The sequence below is a fragment of the Misgurnus anguillicaudatus genome, chromosome 20, assembly GCF_027580225.2.
Source record: "Misgurnus anguillicaudatus chromosome 20, ASM2758022v2, whole genome shotgun sequence".
In the NCBI taxonomy this organism is placed as follows: domain Eukaryota; kingdom Metazoa; phylum Chordata; class Actinopteri; order Cypriniformes; family Cobitidae; genus Misgurnus; species Misgurnus anguillicaudatus.
The window spans coordinates 24,105,703-24,127,167 of NC_073356.2; the positions used below are offsets into that span (position 1 = coordinate 24,105,703).

At 36.1% G+C, this 21,465-nt stretch overlaps 1 protein-coding gene and 1 long non-coding RNA gene across 4 annotated transcripts in view; both read left to right on the forward strand.

Annotated features, from left to right (window-relative positions):
• The first annotated feature begins 1,724 nt into the window (after nucleotides 1–1,724).
• The window catches only part of cap2 (cyclase associated actin cytoskeleton regulatory protein 2), a 42,048-nt gene continuing 22,307 nt past the window's right edge, over nucleotides 1,725–21,465 (forward strand). The window contains exons 1-4 of one of the 3 annotated variants that reach the window (XM_073858344.1): nucleotides 1,725–1,880; nucleotides 5,460–5,590; nucleotides 7,823–7,923; nucleotides 12,362–12,439. In XM_073858344.1, the coding sequence (XP_073714445.1) occupies nucleotides 1,732–1,880; nucleotides 5,460–5,590; nucleotides 7,823–7,923; nucleotides 12,362–12,439 (459 nt within the window). In that variant the 5' untranslated portion in view covers nucleotides 1,725–1,731. Of the gene's footprint in view, nucleotides 1,881–2,031; nucleotides 2,217–5,459; nucleotides 5,591–7,822; nucleotides 7,924–12,361; nucleotides 12,440–21,465 lie in introns of those variants that run through there. The other 2 variants (XM_073858345.1, XM_073858346.1) reach the window with 2 other exon arrangements.
• On the forward strand, nucleotides 19,232–21,339 carry LOC129438498 (uncharacterized). Its single transcript, XR_012359556.1, has 6 exons — nucleotides 19,232–19,337; nucleotides 19,551–19,661; nucleotides 20,029–20,230; nucleotides 20,482–20,532; nucleotides 20,867–20,968; nucleotides 21,105–21,339. It is a non-coding gene; the product is annotated as an uncharacterized lncRNA (long non-coding RNA).

The following is a 21,465-nucleotide window of genomic DNA, read 5'->3' on the forward strand; positions in this document are numbered from 1 at the left end:
AAGTATAATGACTACTAATCTTGATCTAACTTTAAGAACTTATCATAAACAAAGCAGTTGAAGTGTGACAGCATGCTTCAAATATATACAAATGTTACATTTGTTTAGAGTCTCAAAAATGAATGCAATGAATTTTCACATGCCAAGATTATCTGACTGGTGTACACACTAGCAATATACTCCTATCTCCTTGCTTATTTTCCTTTTTTAATTTTCTACAATGTTTTATTACTGCTGTCAAATTGACAATGAAACAATGTTACTAGAATGGATGCCAGTTTAACAGAACATGAAGTTTAAAAAAGAATTGTTAACAAACATGATTAAATGTGTATCTGCTATGATATGTAATTAATACATGCAGTAAGCATTGCTTAATATAATTCAATATTACCTATCAGGTGTACTGTCAGAAAAAAATGGTCTCTAGTTGTCAATGGGGCAGTACCCTTTCATAAAGTACACCTTTGCACCTAAAGAGTTTATATTAGTACCTCAGAGGTACAAAATGTATACATTTCTGTACCTAAATTGATAATTTTGGTTGGATATGGGCTTGTTTGAGCAATGTTTTAGCCAAATCACCGTGTCATGAATCTGAGGTCCACCATGTTGACCTAGGTGTACCCAATTTTCTAGTGTTCAAGAGTAAGCACTTTGTGTAATGACCATAAACCACAACCCTCACACCTACCTTTAAATTGAACCCCGACAACACAAGGCATGTTTTATCCGTACTTAAAACTAAATCAGCATTCATTTACCTTTTAGTGCCGCCCCACATATTAGACACATGCAAGTCAGTAAATTATTCAGAGCCTTTCTAATCAATTAGAAATGCCAAAGGCCCGAGACCGTGCACATGTCACTTCTCCTTGAGTACGATCTATTTCTGCCTCGTGTAATCTGATGCAGGCTCATGTCTTAGTACCACTATGACACAGCAGTGGTGGAAACTTACCATGACACATTATCAAGGACGCCTGTCTAATGTCAGTCGTGATACGGGAGGGGTGCGGGAAGAAATTACCACCGGGGACTGATGCAGAATCAGGAGATATCACATTGTCTAGTGATACAGGTAGTTGACAGGCTGATTACTTGATAATGTAATCTGCTAGGTCAAAAGTGTACCATGATTTTCAATTGTGGGATGTAGAAAATTAGTGCAATTAGTTCATATTAATAAACTCATAAAATATTGAAAAACACAAATCTACCTTTGGGAATTATGATGTGAACCCCCCAAATAAATAAAATAAAATAAAAAAATATTATATTGCCCAGAATTATGGCAATTGTGTACTTGAGATTATATTCACCAGCTGCTTGAGGTCTTAACCTGTGATGTTTTTTAAACAGCATTAAAGGAGTTCCTATTTATTCTGGACTCTTTTTGGACCAAATAATGATAAAAGTTTTTAAAAGTTTATTTTTATTTTTCTATTTAAAATTAAAATAAATTAAATTTAAATAATTTAGTTTTATAATGAAATTATACCACAATTTTATATTAGTCTACAAAATAATTTTAAAGATTTAAGCATACATCTTCATATCAAATTATTTCTAAGATCTAAAAATGGTAGTGCAGCCAGATAGATAGATAGATAGATAGATAGATAGATAGATAGATAGATAGATAGATAGATAGATCAAGATATATATATATTGGCAATTTCTCAATCTATCTGTGTCATCGCAGATTTCTGTGATTCATTCTTCCCAAATATGGAAGTTCCGGATGCGCACATAGCGGCTGCTCAGTTGAGTGACAGCAGGGAAAGCGGGACACGAGCACCAGATCCGCTTAAACCGACCCATATCTCGTCTTTAATACAGAATATAAACCAGAATACATCTCCAGAGGTAATTTTCCGGTAAGATTGACTTTGGTTTTTGTCCTGTTTGTTATTCCAGGCTATTAGTGGGGAGCGGGAAAGATCATGTAAAGATGTTGGAGCGGTTGGGAGGTAGCCTGCTCACTGAAACGTGCTTGTTGTTGTCTGAGGAAACGCGCATTCTCTGTCCTGGCGGGAACTGAACACAATAATGACAATATAAAGGCTTGAACTGGCACCATATTTTGTGTATTGGCTGCTGTGTCGGGTGCGTTATCTTTGGGTTAACTGCAGGATCTGCCAGTTGTCATATCAGTGGACGCAGACGCCTGCTGTCTATGGGATAGATGACGAGCAGGGCTTTTTCTTACTACTGTAACTTACGTGTGACACGGTGCATTTCAAAGGATTGTTTCGTCTAGTTGTTTTATTCGTCCGTTTTGATATTGAATGTGTTATAAATTATTTATAAGCTGGCCTAGTCTCTTTATGGCCCTAAAGATCTGCAAAACGTAGAAATGTAATTTGATTTTTTTTTTTTTTATAATTTTTGTGCAAAGTGAAGTGTATGTTTTTGGACAGTTTATGTGCTGATGCATTTCAGGGCATGCTTTGGATAGGGGTGTAGCATGCATAATACATCCCCCACACACATATCAAATAATTTTCTTTCACCAGTGAAATCAAACTTTGTTGCTCCTAATCTCATCATTAGATTAGGCGATTTGAGCCTAGATTTGACAGGCAGGTCATATCAGTATTCCTAAAAGTTGGGCACTTCAGGCTTATATTGAAATGATGACACTGATGAATAAGCCGAATGTGAAGCGTTGCTCTGCATTTAGAGCCTTAGAATTTATTTTCAGAAATAGACAGGGGTGTCTAGTAACCGCGGGGAGTCCTACATCACTCCTGAAATATTTGTTCAGCACTTAACATTTTGAGCTGATTGTGATAAAGTATATACTTAACGGCAAACTGCTAACCATCCACACAGCCTACCAGGTTGAGGCACCACTATTTCACCAAACTGTTTTTAGATAATAGGTCAGCACAACAGGTTTAGGACCTACAGTGTGTGAATTATGTAGAAATGTATATTTTTGGTTATAAATATAATACCGTCATATGTTTTTAAGTGTTAATGATATAAAAAAAAACAGTTTCTTGTGGTTACACTGTGCTTGTTTGAAACACCTGAGTAGGTATTTATGGTTGTTGTTTTGTAGGTTTGTGAACAAGACATTGCAAACATGGCGACGTACAATGCATTTGCACATATTCAGACATACTGTGGAAAATTTTGTTTAATACAGTAAAAGTATGTTGATACAGTAAGTGATTTCGGACAATGCTTCAGTTCAGATTATTCATACACAAAGCTGTAACAAAGAAGTGGTATACTATCAGCTTTCATTATTATGAACACTGTATTGTGATTGACTGTGACATCTGCGTTTAGACTGGACGTTTGAGGTCCTGTATTGTACAATCTGACTTTAATAAGTTTAGGGCTTATTCTGTCTCTTTAAAAACTGACTGAGGCCCTGGTCAGGCATTTGGCAGGGCCTAGAGAATTCTCTAGAGAGATAACAAGATGACGTGAGCGTTTTCACACTGGCACATTATTAATTACTACTGACGTGTGTCAGAAAGTGTGTCCTTTTAACTAATTACATGTTAAATACAGCAAATACTGTACAACTTATTTATCTGCTTTCTCTTTATAATGTGCTTTTGTATGAGGTTGCATTGTGACAACCTTATTTTGCAACACAGGGCATAAGAGAATTCCTGAACTAAACTTTTTTATTTTCAATTGCCAAAGCATTGAATTGAAAATAATCCATTATTGAGCCAGTGATGATCACAGAGATGTATTGGCATGTAAGGTTATTGTTTCGTGACATGGCCCAGATCGGATTCCCCTTAAATTTTGTCTAACAATGGTGACAGGCCATTTTATAGGGTTTAAAAGCTGCAAGCAATGAAACAAATGTTTCTAAATTATGCAATATTTGACTTTTAAATCTAATTTATACTTGCTGTAAGAAACATTTTCCAAGTGTGGAAACTATCATAACATATTTTTATTCATAACTGTGAATATTTTTATTATGCAGGGATAATATAGATGCAAAAGCTCAGACGCTCAGATAAGAAATAGGCTAAAAAGTCGTTCAGTCAAAAATGAGATAATTAACCGAATGCTCTCACCACAGATTATACGTTCATCAAATACTTTAACTTCCAATCTGCTAAATTCCAGCCTCAGGCCATTCAGAAATACCGTTTGGTTGGCAGAATGTATTAAGAGTCTAATAAAAATGCTAATTTTACAAAAAAACATGACCATTTTGCAATGATGACAACAAAGTTGTTGTCATGAATAAATTGGGTGTTACATTTCTGCTAGCAGACAAGTACTGAAGGTGTGGTCATATGGAGGATTGCCAGTGAACTCTCCATGTCTTCACACATTGCTGCTGAGTGTTTGTGTGTACAGGATTTGTGCGGAACGGATGTTGGGCAATGCTTTTTTGGGTTTTTGGTGTCACTGTAAAAAGCTAATAAATGGATATAAAGGACCTTTTCAGGAAAAGTGGATGAGAATTAGTCACAAGAATGTTATATAGGGGAGGGCGGGGTAAGTTGTCACATGGGTAAGTTGTCACACCGCTCATAGTCTCAGCCTCAGACGTCACGCCCACAAACTGTTGGATGAACGTCTGATGTTTTTTGTGCACTTTTCTGGAGGCCCTGTGGGGGTGTCTGGGGTCGTCTTTTGATTGGTTGGGGTGGACCGGATTTCCAGGAGACATTGGTTCTCCTGGATTGCTTGTATTTATTAAAAAGTGTAGAGATATGCTTCAAACAGACATTTAACGGGAGGGTCTCATTGGTGTGGCTGTTGATGAAGTGCACAACGTTGTTCTATGGTGAGTAATGTTGTTTATTTAGATGCTATTCGATTGCGGCTGGTTATTTCAATAACTGACTTGTTGCCAGCCGGCTCGTTATTGTGAGGAGTCCGAAACGTGACACTAGACGAAACAAACTGTGATTGGTTGTTTGACATGTCAGTCAAACAGCTTGTGGGCGGGCTTTGTCCAGAAAAAGCAGCGAAAAACACCAGACCTTCAGTATTGAAAGTCTGGCTACGCGAGACTACACCGCTCATAACTCCAACACTAAAGGGACTATCTCAAAAATCAAATAGCCACTTTGTGTCAACTTTGTGTTCACATGTGGTCAAGATCACTCTAATCTTACGTTAGCACAATTTTCTAATTTTTGGCTTAAATTTGACTTAATTTTTTGTATTTCAACTTAAAAACTATTTTACTACGGGTCCGTTGAATGCTCCCGCTCTCCCTACTGTATTTTGCAATTGTTTTTGTATCCCATTCTTTGTAACATTTTGTGGTCTAAAAACGGATTAGATTACAAATGATATGATTCTGTTGACTGTTAAAGTAAATGCTCATGTAGCATTGAACTGTTTCATTGAACTAGCTGGTACTCAGGTCATAAAGTACCAACAAATCAAACACCCTTCAGAAGCCGTAACAGCGATTCAGCACACACCAAGGCTGATGTTTTGTTCTGTTTCTACAGGATTATTGCCATGGAGGCACTGGTTGAGCGACTGGAGAAGGCTGTGATTCGTCTGGAGGTGGTGGCCGCCAAACTGCAGAACTGTCCTGGTGGCTTGGTCAATGGTGACATCATCAACATAATCAATGGAGGTACCATAAATATAGTAACAAATGCTTTGTTTAAATGAATTATGGACTTATTAATATTAAAATTCTGGCCAGTGCCAGTAAGCTCATAACTATTCTTATGGCTGAAATTAGGGATGCACCGATATGGAAATTTTGGCCGATACCGATAACTCTTTATATTTGGGGGCCGATAACCGCTATATATAGGCCGATAAATATTCATATTAATTTCACAATGAAAAACTCCCAAACCGCGGACATCTTGTCTTTGCACTAGACTAGCATACTCTTCTTAAGCCCGCAACATGTGTCATCTTCGTGGTATGTCACAGAAAGCACCAATCAAAACTCAACATGGCCAGCAATGAGCAAGTGAAGTGGTTCAACAAACCAAAATAATCCATCATTTATCGGCTTTCATTTATCGGCCTAATTTTGCTATCAGACCATAACCGATAATATTAAAAATAAGCAGTTATCGGCCGATAACGATATGTCGGCCGATATATCGTGCATCCCTAATTCTTATGGCCGAAATAAAATTTTTTTGGAACACTTTACAATAAGGTTGTATTGACAAAGATTAGAAAATGCTACATCAACAAACAATGAACAATATAGTTTTCAGCATTTATTAATAACTAATTATTAATAACCGTCTGCCTGTACATTATCCTGCTTATTACACGGCTTTTCCCCTAATAAGTAAGGTAAGGAACATTAAATATTGATTTTTTATTTTATTTTAACAAATGCAGATCTTCTGTGAGGAAAACCTGTTTACTTTTGGTTTTAAGATAAGACAAGACCTTTAAATGTCACAAACACACTATCTGGTTTAATCATTTGTAAATATAATGTCATATATGTTATTAAAACACATATTTATATTTAATTTTTTGTGTAATTTTATACTGTACCTGTCAAAATGATTTGCAGCATCCGGGTTACTGTGTGTTATTAGTTTTGAGCGGTTGTTATCTGGGACTAACAAACCTGCAAATGACGCGACTGGCCAATCAGAATCAAGCATTCCAACTGTGTAATAATTCTTGTTAATTCATGTTATCCTGGTGCATTAACTAATGTTTAATAATATATAAATGCTAAAATAAACATGAATTAAGATTAATAAATGCTCTAGAAGTATTGCTCATTGTTAGTTCATGTTAGCTAATTGTAACAACCCTATTGTAAAGTGTTAAAAGCTGTCAACGAAATTATAATATAAAACACTAAAAATGAATCTATGAAGTCTATGTTAAATCAATGCAGAATAAATGTTGATGAAAATGAAATTTGTTGTGTCAGCCTTTTCAAATTACTGCTTAATGAACCAATAATAGGTAAATATTGGACAGAACACAGCGTTAATATTAACCCAACGCTGGGTTGATTTTTTCCCAACTGCTGGGTCATTATACCCCATGGTTGCATAACAACAACCCAAGATTGGGTCATGTTTAACCCAGCATGTGTTCTGCCCAATATTTACCCATTATGGGTCAAAAATATCCCAGCCATTTTTAGAGTGAATTAAACATCAAATGGGCCAACAAAATGTCAGACCTCTGACATTTAGGATTTTCCTCCATGGAAAAGTATTGTCATATGACAACATACCATGGACATTAATAAAGTATTTCACATTTAAAATGCATACAGATGTCAATAAATATGTAGGTTTTCTGAATTTGTGAATAAAAAAAATCTTAAGGTTTTAGTTTGTTTTTATCATCTCATCAAAAATCTCTGTTCTAGCTGCTTTTAATCTCCATAATGACTACTGTCACTATAGCTTTTTATGTTTCTGTGGGTTGTACATTTAGGTTAATAAATAAGTAATAATTACATCAGTTTCTGTAAATGGAGTGAAGATGCAGTATTTCAAGAGTGATGTTATTTAATATATCAGCACTGAGAATGCTTTACTGCAGGGGTGTCCAATCAGGATCCTGGGACGGTGTCTCTGCAAAGTTTTGCTTCAACCCTAATCAAACACACCTGACCCAGCTGATCAAGGTCTTACTAGGCATACTAGAAACTTTCAGGCAGGTGCAGTGAGGGAAATTTCAGTTTGGACACCCCTGCTTTACTGTTTGTATCACTCCGCTTGTCCGTGCCTGCTGTTTTTCAGACAGGCTGTCAGTCTGTGTGTTGTTCTGTAACATGAAACTGTGGATCCTGCTTTGGCTTTAGAGCTGTTGTTGTTTGTTAAAGTACATTTCTCATTTGTGGTCCTTCGATTTTAAGGGGAAATCCAGAGCATGGAGGCATTTGACCAGTTGTTAAATGGACCAGTGTCTGAATATATAAAGTCCAGCACAGCTATTGGTGGAGATGTGGCAACGCATGTAAGTATGCTTGTCTTGTACAGTCATTTCTGTCGATGTATAAGTTTTACAAAGATACGGGAATACACGCGGAAAGCAGAACAGGGTAAAGTGCGGATAGATAACATATGAATATACACGTTTATTTAAGAGACCAAATGTCTACACATACACATATATACAGTACGATTAAATGTACAGCTGCTCTGGGAAACTCACAGCTGTTGCTTTCCAGGTTCACATGGCTTTGCTATTTTTGATGGTTGGCTTTGTGCTGTTCAGTTCCTATGATCATGACTTTGCAGCCCTGTTTAATGCATGTGCATCATAACAAATGGATTAAGTTTTAATTTAATCTAATGATAGATTCATAAAAAAACTGAAAAGGTAAATGAGATTTTGTTTAATTCTGATTTACAGAGATAAATTCTTGGCCTCTGAATGTGTTTTTTTATTACTGAGAAATTACTGTTGTGCAAAGTTATTATATTAACATGGGTTAAAAAAATCTTTGTTGCACTTAAATAAATTTTTTTTGTTAAATCAACTTAAATTTACAATTTGTTTCAACTTTCTTGAATAGTTAGGAGTTGCTACAAATTATAAAAAATAAAGTTAAATTAGTTGAAAGTTATTTTATTTTTATAATTTATAGCAACTCCTTACCAGTCAAGCAAGTTGAAAATTGTAAATTCAAGTTGATTAAACTTAAACATGTAAGTGAAACAAGGAATTTTTACAGTGCACTGCATGAAAATATCATGAATTTTGCTTCTTGTACACAACAATGAAGTTAAATGGAGAGCAAATGGAGATTTTTTTCTCCATAGAAAAGACCATTGCAATCTCCCTAAGGTTTCTGCAGTTACTCACAAGGGGCTCAGATTTGCCAAATTACCAAAGTCCACAATCAAATTTGAGATATTCCAATATGATAAATTCTCAATCTGACTTTGCATTACATACATAGCTTTGTGCTCTTACCGTCAAGAGTCGTCTCATTTATTTTCTTCGAAGAAATACAAAGTTGCCTAACTAACCTAAATACGATCTCCATGAAGACTCAAAAGCAATACATTTGCCTTGGGTGGTACAACACAAATTTAAGATTCATACAATCCCATAATGCACTGAAAGTTCTTGGCTGCCAGCTCCATCAGAATGTAGCGTGGGGTGCAGCCACTCCTCTCAGTCCCCACACTTATTCATTTATCAAGTGAGTGCTTCTGCCCCGTCTCTACCCGACACAAGGTGCTTTTGTGTTGACACTGACGCAAGCCTGTAAACAATAATTGAAATGTTAGGGTTTCTCTATATATGACTGACAGTACAAAATGGTCTATGGCTTACATTTCATGAGCAGTTGCTACCGACGGGTAAGTCGAGAGCTGCTTTAGAAATGAGGCATTGGACAATGTACTTAGTGTACACAGAGGCACAGTGGGTCATTCTAGTGATGGAATGTAATATTATGAAAAGAGGCAGAGAGAAAGTTAAAGTGAGGGATGTTTGTATTCTCCTTGTTAACATTGCTAGGCTTAACTCTTGTCTAATAAGCATTTGAGATATGGCTTTATACAGTAGCTGTGTGTGCATGGGGGAGTGAAAAAAACGTTCATGCACTTATCATGTCCTGTGTGAATGTGTTTTGTGGTCTTGTTTGTCTATTCAGAGGATCCCACAACTGTAAAAATCATGTTTAATAAGAAAAAATCATTCATAAGCCACTTCACCTTTAAAAACAGGATAGTTCAGCATCTTCATATTAACCATGAAGTTTGTGTTATTGTGCTTATTCATATTCAAGGATCTTTGAAGAACTTCAGGAAAGATGTTTTGAATCACTCACTGATCCTCTTGATTTAACTTGGAGTCATATAAATGTAACCTTTTGAACCTGAAACTATGGGAATTAGAGATCCACTGATGCATCTTTACATTGAAAGCAACGTTCACCAATCTAGATTTCTCATGGATTTTAATCAGTGATGGGCTGAGACAGTGTTTTTATCTCCTAAATTCAGCTCCTTTTATGGTAAATAAGACTTCTGGCTTTCCCCATGTTCCTAAATGTGGGATTTTCCTCAAATTGTGCATGTGTGTGCAACTACTGTAGTAAAACGGTTCAGTTATATTTGACTGCATTTGGGGGTTTCTTCTACAAAGCACACTTTCGTGTCTCAGGGATTGTCTCATTTTTATTAAAAGTAGCATTTTACTATTTGTTATACAGTATGAAGGTCACATTAAACTTTTAACTACTTTTGTGTATAGATTTTGTCTCATTTATGTATATATATCTATATATATCTATATATATATAATATTATAGCAATTGATAAACTGACAGACTAAGCAAAGAGTGAAATATTTGAAACCATTTCACCAGTTATTTGTGTAATATTTTATATAAACTCAAATTATGACTATCCATGTTGTGCTGTCATTTCCATTGCAGCCATAATGGGGTAATAAAAAATACAAATAATAAAACATTAACCTCCTAAGACCTGGACCACATTTTTTTGTTGTTTGCACCATAATACTTAATTTTGTGTACACCTGTTATACACAAACATGAACAATTACACAGCTTCATGTTCAAAGAAAAATATTTGGTTATTATATTTATTGGTTCTTTCTAACCCTAAATAGTTGGAAGAAATCTGAAAAAAAGACAAACCAAAGCTCGGGTCTTAGGAGTTTAAAAAATATATATATTGCAATAATACCATATATTCAGTTTTATATATGAAGAGTTTCGTTGCAAAACTCGTTTTTGGTTGTGCATTCCAATTAAAATCAATTCAACTACAGTTGGTTAGTTTTGATTTAAACCTTCATAACTTAAAAAATACAGCTAAGCAGCACCATAAAACAAAATAATAACATGATAACATTATAATAAACATGTTTTGACAAAAATGTAAAAAAAATGGATTTATCTCGTTTTGCCACGAAACTCTTCTTATTTAACAATTTTCCTGCTTTTTTTCCTTTTTTCATGTAAAGCTGCTTTGAAACAATGTAAAAAAAACTAACTAAATAAATTTGACTTGACTTTAAAGTTTTATCAAAAGTTAGTGTACATGGTTACAAAGAAGACAGTAAAGAGCATGCTTGAGATATGAGAAATATGAGACAGTGGTTGTGGTTATGCTATAAAATGTTATACATATACATACATTGTATGTCCATGTACATACAAAAGACCACATAGCCATATGTGCCAAATGTATCAAAGTAACAAAGAGGTTAAATGTAAACTATAGCTTTACTGACGATATAGATATGAAGAGTTTGGTTCCAAAACGCAATAAAAGACATTTTAACAAAAAAATAGTTACTGCCAAAATCAGTATTGTATCTGGTCAGTATTAAAAAGTACATTTTAAATTGTACGCAAAATCCAATATTCGCCTTGTTATTCTTTCATCTTTTCTCACTTTTTTCCCAAAACGCAATAAACGCCACTTCTCCTTATCTGCAGAATGCAATAAATCCGCTCAACAAATAACAGCGCACCATTCCACGCATTGTAAACAACAATGGCGGCGCGTTGAATACATGCGTAATCCTAGTTTTCCTCATCTACTTTGTACTTCAGGATCAACAAAAAAACAAAAACAAAATAATACTTTGATGGCATTAATAAACCTGTGGTGGTTTTCTGTGGCGGGAAAGAAACGTAAGCCAACAAAATCAAATAATTTACGCGAGAGGCACTCGAGAGATGGCTGTTGCTTGTTCTCACACGCAGCATCAAGCTTCTGTCATGCTAACACATTGACCGGGATCTTATGAAAAACTTTTCATTATTTTACTCAAAGTCAACAAAAATCGAGCAGGAACAAAACATTTTAAAGCTAATCGCTGTCAAAAAGTTCAGCGACGACGTCCCAAAGATGACAGCAGCAATGACAATGTTCTTAATATGACAAAGTAAGTGTTTTGATTAATGCTATTAATGTTTTTATCAGTGTATAGCACTAGTCAACTAAATGAATATAACATTGCAAAGATGAATGCACATTTATATATTGATTCAATAGATTTATAGCATTTAGAAAAAACAAAAGTTGTCATGGATTTATTGCATAATAAATGGTTTTCATAATAAATCTTTACAAATCAAATTATGGATTTGAATTTTTAATGTTATTATAACCTAAAGATGCTATGTGAAAGTTTGTAACAGAAAATATTGGTTTTCATCTTGTCACTTTTTTGGTATAGAAAACACATTTTTACCCAAATTAGTCAAAATGGATGTATTGCGTTTTGGAACCAAAGTCTTCATATATTAAAATCAATATATTAATTAATATTAAAAGTAAGTTAATGTCAACGAGACTCAACAGGTTGTCCTTTATTGACTTGGAAATATCTTTTATTACATTTTAGGATTTTATCCAAAATATTTATTTATAACATAATTCTTTTGCTTTTTTCCAAACAGGCAGAGATGGTAAACAATGCCCTGCAGGTCCAACGTACCTTCCTCAAAATGGCCACCACACACCAGGAGCCGTCAAAGGTACAGCCAAACCAGTGTGTCTGTGTGATCTCAATTGCATTTAAACTGGATGTAAACTTGCAACAGTGTGTGACAATTCTTAGTTTTATGGTCATGAGATATTTTAACTGTTAGCATATCTAACACAACAGAGTTTGTCATATTTTAAGCGCTGTAATAACAATGTTTAGTGTCTGAAAGTGCCTCCTGGGTGAATTAAATAACAAATGACCCATATGGCTGTCTGTGAATTCTCGACAGAGGCACTGTATATCTACCTGGGAATGAACTGTTATAGACAAGGGTGATATAACTTTAGTGCTTTTCATCTTGTAAGCTGTAGAGTGCTGCGATGTCAACTTCATCCTCTCGATGTGGTCAGCCATGCGACAATGGTAACTGTTCACATAGGGATTACCTCTCCTGTTTAAAAAATTGCCAGTGCGACACATTCTCGCTGCATTCAACCAGTGACCAGGGGAAGCGCAGGGGCCGGTGTGATGTCATTCAATTGGACTTTGGTTTTCGTTGACCAAACAGAAACCAGATCTCAAGCTACATGCTATTGAATCAGAGGTGGAAGGACAGTCGTGCACTGTTTAAAAAATAAAAACTTGATTGGTTGGTCAGTAAGCATCTACATGTGTGTAAAATAGCATAGCAACCACCTTACAATACCCTAGCAACCTTTTACCTAGAAATGCCTTTGCAGTAGGGATGCACAGATAAATCGGTCTATAATTTAGGGTTCCCATGGGTCCTTGAAATCCTTGAAAGTTTGTGAATCTGGAAGAAATAATTCAAGGGCCTGGGAGGTTTTTGAAAATATACACACATAGATAAAGGTCATTGAAAGTGCTTGAATCTATTTTATGCAAGAAGTTTTCTGGAAAAAAATCCATATTTTTTCCCTGTGTAGTGTAGGATAATATCATAAAAATTCTAGACTTTTTGAGCACACGTGCTAAACTGTTCACTTTAAATGCTTATATCTTCTGTATGTGAATGTTGATTCATACCAAAATGCTTTTTTGCACAGTTGTGTTTGACATATGAAAACGTCTCGGGTTATGTATGTAACTTTTGTTCCCTGAGAATGGAACGAGACGCTGCGTCTCCCTTGCCATACTTCCTGCATCCCTGTAACGCCATCTTTGGCAATATTTCAGATAGCGATATACTTCCTGGCTCATGTGTCACCCTGTCTTTGTCGTTATGCCTCACCATTGGTTGAATTTGATACACACATTCAGACGCACTTACCCCTGGAGGCGTCCCCAAAGTGTCACCGCAGTGACGCAGTGCGAGTTCCCTTGAAAGGGAACTGTAACAAAGTATTTTGAAAGGTAACACAATGTAACCTTGCTCTCACTTGAAATGTGTCCCCACATTTAGTCCTTGAATTTGAGGGTATTGGACCTGGACAGTTCTTGAAAAGTCCTTGAATTTGAAGTTAACTAAGGTGTGGAAACCCTGATAATTGGTATCAGCAGATAAAAGCAGTTTTTCCCACTATTGGACATCGTCCGATTGTTTAAAAACAGTCGATGATCATGGCAGATTATATCAAAAGGGGTGAAAAACGCCTCGTAACTCATGCTGTGTGATTATTTTAAATTAGATGACATTGACAATAGAAAACTAAATGAGAACTAAACATTATGCGAAGCTAAACTAAAGACTACACAAGACTTTATAAACAGTGGCGGCTCGTGACTGCTCATCCGAGGTGCGCTAATTCAGTGTCATGTGTGTTGCTTGCGCGTCAAAACCGTTTATGATAAAAGAGACGCTTATGTTCACAAAATACACGCAAGACACTTAACAGTAAACTCTGATTACGCATGAGATTATGCGAGGATCTATCAAACGCGAGTGTCTCTATCATAAACCCTTTAGACGCGTCTGCAGCAAGACATGTGATGCACATAGGATCACTCGACGCGCCGAACACTTATTTTGAAAAAAGGAACCACACACATGACGGGCTACATACATATTGTGATGTACTTCGCATCGAGCGCCCTCGAAAAAATAAGTCACCGGCCGCCACTGTTCATAAAGTGAATTTGCATAGCAACACCCTAGAATTGCAGTAGCACTAGCAAGCGCTATTAACATTTGCATTAGTAAATGTAATTTAATTGTTAAATAAAAGCAAAGAGGCAGAACTTCAGTGCATGGCACAGTAAATGAAGGAAGATTTTTTTTTCCAAATGCATTCCCATAAATCTGAATGGAAAAACACTCAACCTGAAATAGATATGCCAAGAAAAGATCAGCGACTATCTGTGTGGTACCACTACACACACACAAGCTGAGCTCAGATGTAATCTTGAATTAAGTTTTTTTCTGTTCATTGGTATATAAATACATCCTACAAACATTCACTCACAAACACACTATGTTTAGCCATTGTTTCTCTCCATTAGCAGTGCGAAGTGTGTGTAGATCCCATGAGAGATGCTGGACAGCTGCCCTAAAGCCTCTGGATTTTCTCTCTCTGTGTGTTTGTGCGTATGTGTGCGGTACTGAGCTTGCATTCTGTGGCTTTTTATGGGCATGTTCTATATTTGAGCCGGTGTGTTTCTGCGGCCCGGGTCACGTGACGGGCCTGTCGCTGGATGAGGAGTGTTTGTGTGACCTGCAGACCGCAGCTGTTTCTCTCTAATTCCCCCGTAACGGTCGCGCAACGTCAAAATGTGCCAAATGAGACCAGAACGAGCATGGTCGGTCTCAGGATAACACAGAGGTCTTTAATTTGGTTGTTAGCAATGGTTTTAGTGAATGCAGTACTGTATGTCTTGTTTCTGTGACAAACAGGGTTTATGACAGGTGCATGGTGTCAGTGACATCAAGTTTGTCTTCTTGAGTTAAACAATGTAAATGCATGCTTGAAGTTTATAGCGATCCTTCTTTACAATCAGACTTTCTCAAAGTGTGATATACAATCTGCAGATAGAGCTCTTTACTTGCCGGCTCCATTCATAGCTCAGTGATAGTCAAGCTATTTCTGTCCCTCTTTTAGCTGAGCATGATGGGAAGAGAAGTTCAGAATGATGTAGGAAAGGTACCAAGAGCGTTACACACTGGACTTAACAGGGATCATGATGTCCGAGCTGTGGATAAAAGAGGCGCCTTTGTTCACAGAAATGAAAATCAGGCGCTTGTTATTATGGGGAGGAATTTATGTAAATAAGCTTTTTCTCTCTCACTCCCCCTCCATCGTTCTCTTTTTATCACTTTGTCTCACTGATACACATGCACATGCAAAAACTAACAACCCACCACAGTGCGACCTTGTTGACACTAGTATATGACCTAAAAAATAGGTAAATATAGATGGCTGAAACAAACTATTTGTTAACATAAGCTATGTTAATATTAGCTGTGGGCATTTTTAGCCCTGTGGGTTTTTATAAAATTAAACTTTCTCTAAAGACAATTTTCATACTTGCACTAAATTAAACTTTATGGCTTTAACTATTAATGTGTTAAAGGTAGCCTGACGTTGTCATACTCAAAATTCTAGTCAGAATTTGAGTCTGATACTGCTCCTAAGGGCTGTGATTATAGGGCGTGTTTACCGAACCAGGACAGAAAAAACCCTCTGCACTCTATTGGATAGACACACAACCAATCAGAGCAACCAAGTGTGTGACGTATGTTGAAATGGTGTCTGTCCTTTATGCAGGCTGACCTGAACTGCTAGTTATTTCGCCAGAATGATACTAACATTATGATTGTACTAAGTTTGAGTTAGCGAGTGTACATCGACACCTACTACAGTATGTTTACAACATTTTATTCATATCACGACATTGTGAGTTATTTACTAAGTCATACAGTCAGACTATCTCTTACCATTTGTAAGTTAGATGAATTGCATCCACAGGCTTCCGAAAAAGGAGCTGGCAACGACCGCTAGTTATATCCACGTTGCAGAGTTGCATGTGCACCCGAGCAAGCTGATAAATTAAACTTTTGGCGAATCCCGTAGGAGGGACGGCAAAAACATCTTTCCGATCAACAAATGCCTTGATCACGTTTCTTTCAGGCTTGTGCACAATTCAGAATTGAATTGAGAATGACTCCTAAATTCCAATTCAATTCTTGAATTTGAATTGAATTTGAATTGATGTCAAAAACAGGATCTAGAATTACAATTCGAATTTGAATTAAAGGAAGCAGAATTGCAATTCAATAGAAATTCAAAGAAATTCATATACATATTATACAGTAAGTGATGTGTTAAAAATGAAGCTTTACAGTATATGTCAGATATGATAGGATTACATATTCTATAAATTATATTAGTTTGAACTACTGTACAGATTACATTAACAGGAAATGTTCCCCTCAGCAATTAATGTTAAAAACTCTAGTCACATAACAAATAATTAAGTTTGATTTTTTGTAATTGTAATTTTTTGGAACACGATGGAACATGACTTCATTTCCCAGAATGCTTTACTTTAACCAAGAATTTAAAATGGTTGCCAAACAATTTTCCAAAGTAACTTTCCTAACACTGAATGTATGTGAGATTCTTTCTGTTGTGTGACTGTGGAATTTCTTTGAATTGCCATGAATTTAATTCCACTTCCTGTCATTCCAATTCCAATTCAAATTCAACTTCCTTTAGGGCGGAGTCAATTCAATTCAAATTCCAATTCATGAATTGAATGGAGGTCAATTCTGAAATTCTGAATTGTGCACAAGCCTGGTTTCTTTATTCCTCATTTAATATCAATGCGCGTGCGATATCTTCTAGAACAGACTTGATGGCAGAATCTTTACATCTCAATTCTCCAGCGGCAGCCGTCTTTGTTGTAAACAGATTCTTTGGTGACGTGGTTGATTACGTTACTGTTGATCATATGTCCATCATCGTATAAATCCCTCCCTGACAGTTTGATCGGTTTGACCAGCTTTGGTTCAAACATAGTTGCGCCACAACGGAGCGACACCAGACCGACCAACTTCCCGACCTGAAACGTTGTGGACGGGGCTAAGTTCGGCTGGCAACCAGGCTACGTTAAAGGGATAGTTCTCACAAAAATTAAAATTACACCATGATTTACTAACCCTCAAGCCATCCTCGATGTTAATGATTATCTCCTTTCAGACTAACACAATCAGAGTTATTAGAAAATGTCCTGCCTGTTTCAAGCTTTATAATGGTAGTAAATGGTGCTTCTGACTAGAAGTCCATAAAAGTCACAGAAGTACAAACAGTGCTCTTGATGTAATTTTCGCCATCAGAAGAGTGCTTAGGTACTGTACTGGATTATTTAAAACCTGTGTACACTGTAAGTGCAGGTTGCGCATGCAGGTACAGTAGTATGTGGGCCTCGAGAGGTATTGCATATTGTCTCAATGTGTATGTGTCAACATCAGCGCACATGTATGAGTCAAATGAACTATGCTTAGCAAAGCTCTGCGTACAATGCGTATGCCTAAAAAACAGACTATACCAAGGCCTATGACGTCGGACGTAGAAACGCAGTTGTGAACTTGGAAGTGCAGGCAAAAAACTCCACCAACATTTTTTGTAAATCCCCTTTTTAGATTTGTAATTCCTAACTGCCATTTTGTTTTACTCTCTACGCTTTTACATTCATCACTACGCGACTACATCACATACTTTATGTACAATAACAAAGGTCAAATAATAAAGAATTTCATAAAACTCAATCTCTGGAAGTTAAAAGAAATCACACACAGTTGTAGTTAGGGGGGGGGGGGGGTTAACGGTATTTCATGCATTCTGACTTATTAACACAGTCTAAGAGTTCATGTCCTCATGCTAAACATATGCAGAGTGTGGAAAAAACAGTTGTGCGTGTTACACAGCAAAATCAGCAGTGTTAAATCAACACTGCTGGTGTTTATATCAGGCTTGTGCACAATTCAGAATTGAATTGAGAATGACTCCTAAATTCCAATTCAATTCTTGAATTTGAATTGAATTTGAATTGATGTCAAAAACAGGATCTAGAATTACAATTCGAATTTGAATTAAAGGAAGCAGAATTGCAATTCAATAGAAATTCAAAGAAATTCATATACATATTATATAGTAAGTGAAGTGTTAAAAATGAAGCTTTCAGTATATGTCAGATATGATTGCATTGCATATTCTAGAAATTATATAAGTTTAAACTACTTTTACAGATTACATTAACAGGATTTTTTTCCCCAGCAATCAATGTTAAAAACTCTAGTTACATTACAAATAATTAAGTTGGATTTTTTTGTAATTGAAATTTTGTGGAACACGATGGAACATGCATGACTTCATTTCCCAGAATGCTTTACTTTAATCAAGTATTTAAAATGGTTGCCAAATAATTTTCCAAAGTAACTTTCCTAACACTGAATGTATGTGAGATTCTTTTGGTTGTGTGACTGTGGAATTTCTTTGAATTGCCATGAATTTAATTCCACTTCCTGTCATTCCAATTCCAATTCAAATTCAACTTCCTGTTGGGCGGAGTGGTCAGGGGATCTCTGGATAATCCGTAATTCGTTTGTAATTAAAAAACGAAAATACCGCTTTTCTGTTTTTTGTTTCAAAACGAAAAACCAAATAACCGTTTTTGGTGCCAGAATAAAAAAACGAAAAACCAATTAAAAACGTCCCGTTTTTCGTTTTTTGGCGATCATTTTATCGTTATTCCTTTTTGAACAAAAAATGAAGAGTGTCTTTGAACTTCAGTCAATTCGTTTTTCGTTTATTGCAAGTGGTGCCCGCTGCATAGCCAAATAGGCGGAGCTGGAGCTCTAGCGGGGCGTGGCACCCTAGCTGGATCTAGTGGGCGTGGCAGCATCAAGTGCGCAGGCGCAGATAGAGTTTGTTTAAACTTCCTGTACAGCCTGTATCAAGTACTCCGGAGTATTGCACGGGAAGAAAACGGTAATTTAAAGATAAACTGAGCTTTAATATGTATATTAAATCTTAATCTTACAATTATCGTTGTCTCGACGTGATTTTCGGGAGTATGTTGAGTTTCGCGTTAAACACTAGATAGCTAATGTGCTAACATTCTCCCGTCCACCACAAGTGGTACGTAGTGTTTTTATTGTAGTTTTTATTTTTTGTATTCAAATATTTGTTGAACCTGCACAGGTGCACCAGACAATACTTATGCGAGGACAGGATCTTCTGCTGTCTATATCACGGTGCCTACTGTAAATAAACATTTACACGAGCTCTGAAATCATGCAGTTCAACAAAAAGGTATGTGTGTGAATTAAATATTTTAATTATACTGTGTGTGTTAAACATCATGTTTGTTGAACCTTTCTGTTTGTGCATGTCATAGTAATTTCTTTCTTGCATTTAAAACTAAAAACATACTGTTCATTTAATATTTTCTTGTGTTGTGAAACCTTTGGGATGTCTGAATTTAAACTACGTTATTTCAGTTGTTATAATAGTTTTTCTACGTAGCATTACTTATGACAAGTTAAAAACATGTATATAAATACTCTTTATGTTGTGCTCTTGAGCAAGGTGATTCATCACGAAAGCTGTTTATATGCAATGCACTGTACAAAACATGTAAACAAGACAATGATGCTAATTTATTCTTTCTATGTTTTAGATTTTATTATCATCAAGTATGGTCTCAAGTGCAGACGATCCCACACTTTCACTGCTGTTACTGTACATCAACATTTTTAAATGTGTAAAAATCCAGCCTCTGGACAACCTTCCATTGGCTGCAGCACCACCTTCATCCCCAGCATCAGCATCCCCACCTTTCCTTCCCCTCGAGATTGGAACATGTCTGTACTGATTTTGAGGTACAGCTTTTTCACTTCTTGCTGCTTGTAAACTTGTTTAAATATCTTTAGTGGAGTATTAAGAAAGAACAAAGTACACAGTTGTCACAAATAACCCACTGAGGGTCAGTTAAGTAAACCAAGTACACATTTTTAACAAAACTGTAAACAAACAGAAAGACTTAACTTAAAAAAAAAAACAATCCCTAGATGTGACAGCTATATACTGTATTAATTGTATATAGTCTAATTGTATTGTCTATAATTAACAGGGTGCCCCTCTACAGCTAGGAGGAATTGATTGTGGGGTATTTATGTTGATGGTAAGTGGTCTTTTATTTGCTGTACACCTGTGTCTGTGTACTAAACACAGCATTTGTTAATATTGTTTTGTTTTTTGTATGCACTCTATGTTATGACTGTGAGTAAACATAAAAAAGAACGATTAAGATTTTCGATTGCTATCAGTCTGACACACCAATAATCATGAAGTGGTGGTGCTCAGTTAATTTAGACATTTCCTCTGACAAAGTATGATATATTAATAACTATACTTATGATAAAACCTCCATTCTGTGCATTTCCAGTATGCAGACAATATATATAAATAAAGCAATGCATGCCTAAAAACATTCTAATGTTTGTCTCTTCATACAGTCAAGTCCCACAACTACTCACCCAGAAAGCAATGCAGATAACATGAAATTCACTCCACCTGAGTCAGATGTCATGGAGATCATCCAGACACCAGAGGAAGATGTATGTAGCAGGAATGTTTCTGTACTGATTGACTTGTTTAACTTGTTAATGTGTCTATTAACCTTTCCTCTTTCATGAATTTGTTTATGAGCAGTACATCATTTTTAATTATATTATTATTGGAATTCTTATATAGCACACAGGACTCAGCGGTGATGAGAAACATTCAGCTGACCTGTAAGTGGCTAAAGGAGACCACTTGCTGGGAAGATGAGCTGCAAAAGATCTAAAGGATGATGCCCTGTTGGCTATAACAATGTTGGACTTGTTTATAAACACCATGTTTTATGAGTGTGAAAGGAATGAAGAAAAAATGTCGACTCCCTTCCCTTTTATATTTTAGAGAAGAGCAGGAAATATATGAGACAAAAGAGTTATTCGTGGGTTTTGTTTACACAAAAAAACCCTGTCTTGTGAATCTACTAGTGGGGATAGACTAATGTAAATATTGATTTTTTTGATTGGTTTTGTAAAATACCCATTTAACGTTTGTGTGA